General features: G+C 39.8%; 1 protein-coding gene across 3 annotated transcripts in view; it reads right to left on the bottom strand.

The window, feature by feature from the left end:
- Positions 1-403: 403 nt before the first annotated feature.
- Positions 404-9283, bottom strand: part of TBC1D31 (TBC1 domain family member 31) — a 70454-nt gene continuing 61574 nt past the window's right edge. For 2 of the 3 annotated variants that reach the window (XM_012541799.3, XM_012541801.3), the window contains 3 exons: positions 6729-6843; positions 4734-4841; positions 404-722 (listed from right to left, as the gene is read on the bottom strand). In XM_012541799.3, the coding sequence (XP_012397253.1) occupies positions 565-722; positions 4734-4841; positions 6729-6843 (381 nt within the window). In that variant the 3' untranslated portion in view covers positions 404-564. Of the gene's footprint in view, positions 723-3745; positions 4267-4733; positions 4842-6728; positions 6844-9283 lie in introns of those variants that run through there. The other variant, XM_031947155.1, reaches the window with a different exon arrangement.

Genomic DNA, 9283 nt, shown 5'->3' with positions numbered 1-9283 from the left:
TGTGGTTATGTGGTTAATCATTTTTTTATAAAAATTAATTGTCTTCAAAGGAAGAGCATCTTTCATTGTCTCACCATTAGACCAGGCCCTGGGAGAATAGATGAAAAAGGAAAATAAAAAAACCCAGAACTTAATAAAGCTAAATTGTAGCTCATCTACAAAGAGCCCAGATGGAGAGGGATGCAATGGAGTGGGAGTAAACACGACCTTTGGCATCTTGAGCCAGTCCCATGATCTCACTGGGCTTCATTTCCTCCTCTGTAAATGGGTTTGGATTAGAAAGGTGAGAGAGAGTCAATCCAGCTCTTAATATGAAGTCTTAAATTATCCTGCTATACAGATTAAGTTTTCTTTTATTGGGGATTTTTAAGAAGTTAAATAATTTAAAACAACTACAACTTAATGTTTTTAAAATAAAAAAAAAGATGATTTTTATTTCAAAAAGCACAAGAAACTATTTACAAATAAACTGCCAGAGCTTACATGAAGCGTACATTATTTCTCTTTAATTCAAAATGATCTAAAATCAGGTCTTTGCAAAATAAACAGGTATAGCAATCTATTTCAGGTAATTAGAAGATCTGTATCACAACGGTGGTGGGAAGAAGGTATATGGTATCTCTGACGAGCCTGTTGGGCATGCTTGTGGCGAAGGTTCCTTATTTCTGACATTAGTTCATGTTCTTTCTTTTCCAACTCTTCTCGTTTTCGATCTAAAAAAACTTGCAAAAAGAAATTTAAAAAATGCTGATTTACACATACAAGCAAATCTTTATTTTCACAGATCAATGTGTTATAAAATCAATAAAGTAAAGAACACTTTAAAAAAAAGCACCTTTTACTGAAAAAGGATAAAAGAAGGGCATTCTTATCTTATGTCTTATACCTCTTCCTATCCCTGACCCCTATCTAAGCCATCACCCACCTAACCCGTTCCTTTCTAAAAATAAATCTGATTCCTTGAATTTTCAGTTTACACACCAGCTCTCCAGATGCACACTACAAAGTGCTTTGCTAGCTAGCTATGTTTGCTTTTGGGTTTGTGCTTTTTTCCCCCCTGGGATAATTGGGGCCAATGACTTGACTAGAGGTTATACAGCAGTTAAGTGTTAGGTGTCTAGGCTGGATTTGAACTGAGGGCCTGACTCCAGGGAATGGTGCTCTATCCACTGTACCATTTAGTTACCCTATCTGTACTTCTTAAAAATTCCAAATAACTCGGTGGAAAGGAGGGCATGAATATGCAAAGAAGGGGGAGACAGCACTCTAAGTTGAAAATTTCTGAAATTTATAGCCTCTTCTCCATGTAGTCAACCACGTCAGACTCATCAGAGCCTTGAGGTACCACGGGCTAATCTCTCCTTGCCTGTTTTCTGCTTCTGAGAAGACCCAATAGCTGTGTGATTCTTACATGGGGGAAGACCCAGTGGGGACAATTGTGACCTTGGAATCAGGCGCTCTGGACTTAGCTCTAGCTCTGCCCCGAGCACTGGGGTGAGTGCCTCCAATTCCTCCCAGCCTGGGCCCTCCTATGAGCTATCACATCTCCTTTCTAACACTTGTGTATGGATTGCATTCCCTCTAATCATCCCTGCAGTGGAAAGAGCTCTGGGCCTGGCGTCAGGACCTGTGTTTAGATCCTGACAAATCACTTCACTCTCTTTGCCTCAGCTCTTCATCTGTAAAATGGAGACACAATGGAGAAGGAAAGAGCAATTCTGGGAACTTTGTCAAGAAAACCCAATGGACAAAGTCAAGTCAGGCATGACTGACAACGGAACCACCCCAGATCATAAACGGTTTCCTTGAGCCCCTTTGGGCCTGCTTCCTCCTCTGTAAAACAGAGTGGTCACTCACACATATTAGCTAATAACAGGTAGCACAGGTCCCCTTCCTGTGGGAACCATCATCTGGTTCGGTTCTCACATCCCCTGCTCTCCACACACAGCTGAGCTCTGAGGGAGGGCCTGGGCCATGGGCCCGACTAGAGGCAGAGAGGCCTTTCCTGCTCCCGCCAGCTGGGAGTGCAGGGACCACCAGAACTTCCCATGGGACTGTTACAAGCAGTCCTGCAACCAACACCCTTAGCATGGGCACTTAAGCATCTGCTCTATGTGCTCATTAGCAGAATCGGGGGTTTCTGAGATTCCCCCAGTTTAAGTCCACAAAGACACACAGGGCAGACCAAGGAAAATCTCTGGGAAGCTCTCAGCCTCTCCCGGGAATCCCCTGGGCTTCTCATCTCCCCAGTGCCTCCTGCACTCAGCTACCAGGCCCAGGCCTGACCATGTTACCCCTTATACCCTCGGTGGCTCCCTAGTGCCTCGGGTCCCAGGGAAGCCCTTTCCTTGTGGGCTTGGATTTCCAGTCTGGTGACAGACCACTCTTTCTGAGCACTCTACAATCTAGAATTGAGCCAACTTGCCACTCCTCACACAGCCCATGCAACGTGCTCTCCCTCTCTGTTGCCTCTGGGGCGGCCCCCATTCTCCAGGCCTCCAATACTCTCCCTCTCAGAATCCTTCAGGACTCAGCTTGGATTCCGGCACCGTCTGCCAAAGCTGTCTCTTGTCATCCAACCTCCTCCATTCCCCCAAATTGACTCATGTCTTTCCTTCAGTTTCCACCTGCTCTGCTCTATATGTGTCTGGTCTGTGCCCACACATGCATCTCCCCATTCCAATGTAGGGTCCTTGAAGGAAAAGTTCTCTTTTTGCTTTTTCTATTTCCAGCACTTAGTACAACTTCTGGCACATAATAAGCACTTAATATATGACATGCTCTCTCCCTTTTGGACCCTTGCACAGGCTTTCCTCTCTACCTGAAATATCCTTCCTCTTCTTTCCCGCTCTTTAAATCCTTTTCCTCTTCAAAATTCAGTTAAAATACCACACTCTTACATGACGCCACTCCTGATCTTCCCAGTTACTAGGGCTCCTCTCTCCAAATAACCTTGTTGCTCCATATGAACATGTCATCTCCAATAGGATGCAAGTTCCTCAAGAAAATGATTATTAACTTTTGCCCTTGTCACAGTGCACACAGTAGCATAAGAAAACATACACTATTAAGTGGGTGCTTAATAAAAGCTCTAACATTATGATAAGAGCAAAAAGTTAAGAATGTCTATATTTCATTCCCTTTAAACATATCTCCCCCATGTTTGACTCTGATCAATGGCTTACTCATAGGATCATCCAGCTTCCTGGCAGTGAATCTCTGAGTATCACTGAAATATTTCTAATTGATTGATCAATTAACCAATTGAAAAGGCTGTAAAGGGGCCGATTCCATGCCTAAAATGTATTTCCTCCTCCCTTTGGCTAGTATTACCTTTGAAAAGAAACATTATATGTTAACCACATTAATATTGTTTTAGATATATGTGTATATATGCGTGTATTGAATTCATACACACATACACACACAGATATATCTGTGCTTAATTATAGACTGCTTGGAGGATGTGGGAAGGAGGAAATGGGAAAAAAAAAAATAAAATATGCACAGCAAAGAATAAAAGAAAACCTACAAGGAAGCAAAAAAAAAAGATGCACAGTTATGAACACATATTATATGTGTTATTACATTCTTTTTTAACATGGAAATTGTTATATATATTTTGAATCCTCTCTGATGTTCTTCTGTGCACATGACAATGTTATTTCTTTTTCTATTTACATTTTTCCTATTTTGTTTTTAAATTTTACAGAAATAAATACATTAAAAAAAAAAAAAGAAAGGAAGGTTGTCTTAATCCCTAAACTACCTGTTTGTCGTATATATCTCATGGTCTCTCACAACAGCAAATAAGATCCTTGCAAACAGGGAGTGCCCCCTTCCCTGCTTTAACCCCTATGCCAAGCACCCATCCTGGCACAGTTAGGCCCCTCCAAAGTACTGCTCATTCATGTGTCACTTAGGCCATGGAGTGGCCCATGGAGTGTATTAAGAGGAAGCATATCCAGAAAAATCTGAGCTGTTTTTTGCCTGCAAGAAGTATTTCAGTTGGAAAGCAGCGGGGCAGAAGACTGGCAAAAGACCAATCACCCCTTTCTTGGGCTCCTACTTTTCCCCTCCACAACCACATAAGGCTGCTTCCTCCATTCAACAACAACAACAACAACAACATAGAAACAAACAGAAACTCTTCTCCTCAGGGAATAAAGTCTGTGGCTCCAATGTAACCAATCAGCAGGAAGCTGCTGTCCTGTCAGGCGACCATCCTCCCTCTACTCTTTGCAGTCCCAGCGGTCCAGCAAAGAGCTCAGAGCAAATAAATGGGTTGGAGAGTGTCCAGTGCAGACAGACAGATCGAGAAAACAAAAGTAAAGAAAGAAGAAAACAGTCACAGGTTTGAAAAACAATGCTAAGGCTATTTTCCACCAAGCGGTCAAAACATTTTCATTAACATCCAACAAAAATATTGACAAACTGCAAATTGTGATAAACTGACACTTGGATGGTCAGACAGAAAGTGAGGCTAAGGAATAATGTAATTAGCATTTGGCAGTCTCCCCTCCAGTTTTTAACACTCTTAACAAGTTTCAGGACATTTCAGAGAATACCACTGTCCCCATCTTAAAAGATTTCTGCCCTTCAGATCTATAGCTGATATGAGAGAAATTCAAAGTAAAGTCTTACTGAAAAATCAATCCACTAATGATACTTACACTGAGTACTACAAAATCAAAACTTATGATAAAAGGATTCACCTCCATGTTGCAACTTACAATGTGTTTCAAGATCAATCCTAGGAATATAATTGAGATGGCCTTCAGACAGGATTGCTGAAGAAACAGGCTTCAGTGGACTTTTGGCCTTTATCTCCTGAAGTCTCTCTGTTAATAAAAAGGAGAGAAGGAAAAAGCGTGTCTGGGTGAGTACAAACCAAATATTAACACGAGAATCACAAAATATTGTTATGTGGATTTCAAAGAAAAGACTGATACCTTTCTGGAGACAAGAAAAGGATAGTTGAAAGACATTTAAGTCTTAATAACTGGAATGATACAGATTTCATTCCCTTAAAACTGATGGCCCACACATAAGCCATAAGCTTCAGAAGTTCTTTTACAGGTTCTATTACTGTTTGTTTCTACTTTGAAGATGTGGTCTGAGCTCCAATGCTATCAACTGCAATTGGGGGCCTAGAGGGCCTTCAATGCTCCATGTACCGGATGATGTAATACATTAAGTCCCAGTTCCTGGGGGGGTGGGGGACTCAGGGTATATAGGCTTTGAAGAAGAGGAATAAAAGGAAAACAAAGTCTTAAAGTGAGGGGGGAAGAACTTTCTAGATACAGAGTTAGCTTAAGGTAAAATTTCAAAATAGATTTTTGGTCTGTGGAAGCATTTCAGCTCTCTTTCTGTATTTTTCACTGTCTGATAACTCTTGCTCCAGGTCTTAGAGGGACTCCCTGCTGTCCACTAAAGCATCCCTATTCTGAAACATTGGACTATAGGACTGAAAAAAAAAAAAAAAAACATGCTGAATTTATTATATACTTGAAAAGCAAATCATTTGCATTAGAGCTTTGCTAGTTCTCATGCCTCTTTTTCTGTTCACTTTGCTCATTTTATTTGTTGATAAATGCAGAATAAAACTAAATTAGGGGAAAAAAAAGAAGTTAGGCTTGTCTGATACCTCAAAGGGCAACATGAATTAAACTGAATTTCCTATTCATCCCAAACTCCCCTTGGGGTAGCGCAAGAGGGAGAAAGAAGTAGGAAAAGGGGCATATGAGGAGAAGAGAAGAATAAAATAAATAAGGTCATATTTGGTCCATTTCCCCAGAGAAAATAGGACATTTTGGCAGATACAGTCAACAATTGGTGAATTCAGAAGTGTAAAAACTTCCAAGGCCAGATTTGAACCAAATTCCTTCTTACTCCAGCGCTGGTGCTCTATCCACTGGGCCATCTAGCTGCCCCTAATAGTTTATTCTTGAAAGATGCCCTAGGTTAGTTAATGCAAGGCATTTTATTACCCTAGATTGGTGCACGAGTAAAGGGCACCAGCTACTTATTTACATATGACTATGAAAACAACACAAGTTTCGGAGTTCAAGGGTCATTCAAGGTTGATGTGCAAGGACTGACCAGCTCCAGATTGGACCCTGCACGGGCTGTGGCAAAAAAAAAAAAAAAAAAAAAGACTTCTCTTCACAGTCCCCATAAAACATGTTGAGACAAGGCCCTGCTTGCAGACCCAGTTTTCATCCCATAAAACGTAAGAAGGAAATCTGCCTAGGAGCATGAGCGGCTTCTCTCTCCTGGGAAGCAGAACTGAAGGACAGGCTAGAAGTTCTGACCCTGCTCACTCCCTGAAGTTGTTTCAGAGCTTTAGCTTCTCCCCTTCCTCCCCTGCTGAGCCCCAAAGGATGAGCAGGGACAAAGAAAGCTGAGCAGGGAAGGGGTCTTTTTTCTAAATGCTGGTCATTTCTGAATCGGGGAAGTGCTGCTTGATAGGCAGAAAGGGCTTTTAATATTCAACGGATACAATCTGTCATGGAGCCTGCATGTTTCACTTATTAATGGAATGGTGGTGTAAACAAGTATGGCCCATGCAGTTCTGATGCTGCTGGGAACCAGCTACCACCTGAAAGGACACTGGGACAACAGGAGGCTATAAGGGGCTGCACAATCAAAAGCAAGTTCCTTAATCTGACTGGGGAGCAGCAGTGATGGGCTGGGCAAGGGACATGGAGGAAAGGGATTGCTCTCACCAAAGCGGTCATCCTGGTGTGAAGGATCTTCTGTATCAATATATTCCCTTCTCTCGCGATTACATGAAGCAGCAATTGAATGTGATGTCTGTAAAGGATATTCATCTTCTTTCCCCTAAAGATAAATGACAAGATCAAGGAGAACACAAGGTGAGCAGAAGCTCTAGTCGGTGTCCAACTGAGTATAAAACAAACTAATGATACCTGCTCCTATGGTCATCGTAAGTTATCCCTAATTTAAGATATGTTTCATAAAAAGTTTATACTTTGTTACTCAGGAACACTGTAGAAACGCTGGGTAGTATTTTAGAAATGAAAAGGACCTTTGGGAATTTCTGTTTCAGTCTCTTCATTTTCTAAATAAGGAATCTGAAAACCCGAGCACTGAAATGATGGAAAGATCACATGACTGTGATTCAAATCCAGGTCCTATGATTTTGAAATCCAGTGTATTTTTAAGATAAATACATATTTTTAGAGTTAAGCAATAGTACCACCATCATCAAAAAAAAATATTCTCGAATATATGAAATATATGAAAAAACATGACACCACAGACTTGACTGATTGTTTTGTGAAGACAAATTATTTTTAAAAATTTATGCCTGGATAAAGTAAAAACCTTTCTACAATTACTCAAGGATGGACCTCTGATTTTATTGACTTTTAAATCAATTCTAAACTGAGGAAACCGGCTCTAGCAATAGCGGGTTAGCAAATTTTCGTCAATCCGCAGTCTGAGAGTTGGCTAGGGCCCTGAAAGGTTAAGGAACTTGCTTTAACCAGGGCCAGAATCTGTCACAGGTAGTCCTATCTCCATGGCTGATTCTACCCATGACCCTTCATTGCCCCTGGGCAAGCTATTCTAATGTAACATTTGGATCAGGGTTTTAAAGTAGAAATTTCTCCTTATTAAGTATTTTAGGTACTTAATAAATCTCTAGTATGGTATACTTTCAACATATTTTACTGGCGTGTACAAAATGGAAATAATTTGTACAGGATTAAGAGATGATATTTAGTTTTTTGGATTACTATACATAAAGAGAATTAGAAAAATATTAAGAAAATACCTTAATTTAATCAATATGCCAAAGTAGCTATGAACTGGGACTATATATAAACTACACTTTCTTCAAAGACCTCCCAAAATGATAATCAAAAAATATGAATCATGTAGAAGAAAATCAAATGTAAAAAAAAAAAGCATGTGTTGCATGTGAAATTTAACAAAAAGATAAACTGAGGCAATTCTCTGAGGAAGATATCATTTATTAACAGGGGCATGTGACCTGATATTAAAGGATGGGTCAAATGGCACTGCTTCTGGCCTGAAGATGCATGCCATTTTTATAATCACAGAAATGATATTATTGGTTACAGGACTGGCAACATCATGGGCCTAGAAATCATGACTAGTTACATACAACAAAGAAAGCAGACATAGACCCCATGCAGGATGAAGACCACCTCTTTCTATCTCCTAAGAACTGCTTTTGGGAATTAATGGGTTTTGGCAATATTCTGAAATTAACATAGGGACTCAAATACAGAGTTAGATAAGACCAACTTAACTGCTAAAAATGGGACAAGGCCAGTTAGTCCTAGCTCCTCAAGGATACAACAGAGAAATATTGAAATAATGTTTTACAAAAGTACTGAAAACAGTTTTTCTTTAACATCAATTGTGGGAAAGCTTAACATTGTTATCTAACTTCAGTGAGGGAGAGATTGAACTTAAGCACACAAAAGCTTCTTCAACTGAGGCAGAGAAGAGGAATATGATTACTGAATAAAATCACTTAGACAATAAAATCAAATATAAAATATAAACCGACATTAAAGATTCTTTAGCCTCCACTTGAAGACATCTAGTAGTAGATGTCATTCTACTCATTCTATTTTGGATAAAGACAATTTTAATTGCCAGAAAAATTTTATTTGTTGCAAGACAAGATCTTCCCCTACAAGTTGCACGTTGCTCTTAATTCATCATGTCCACCATTTCTTACTATACAATATATTCCACTGCATCCATACACCTGAATTTCCTCAGCTGTTCTTGCCACTGAGGGACATCCAATTTGCTTCTGGTTATCTGTTACAGATAATTTGATATATATTGGTCCTTTATGGTTTCTGACTTTCTTGAGCTACATGTCCTGGAGTGCAACTGCTAAATCAAAGGATGTGGCCAACTTTTCTTGTATAAATACAAAGAAGAAATCAGGCCATTTCATAGCTTTGCCAACAAAGCATCAAGGTACCTGCCCAAAGTTTCTCCACCATTGGTTGTTCTCCTTTTCTATCATGTATGCCAAACTATATGATTGATGTAAAGCCTCAGAATTATATTAATTTATGTCTCTTACTACTTGTGATTTAGAGCATATTTTCATGTCAGTTTTTTTTCTTCTAGGTTGCAGTTCTTTTGAACATTGTTCATATCCTTTGACCATTTATAAAAAGATTTTAAAAAAAGGTATATTGGGAGAGAGAGGAGGCTCAAAGAGAGGAGTGTGCTCCAAAGGGATAGTGGATAAAACATCTGAGAG

The sequence above is a fragment of the Sarcophilus harrisii genome, chromosome 1, assembly GCF_902635505.1.
Source record: "Sarcophilus harrisii chromosome 1, mSarHar1.11, whole genome shotgun sequence".
Taxonomy (NCBI): Eukaryota; Metazoa; Chordata; class Mammalia; order Dasyuromorphia; family Dasyuridae; genus Sarcophilus; species Sarcophilus harrisii.
This window is presented reverse-complemented; position numbering and strand designations above follow the sequence as displayed.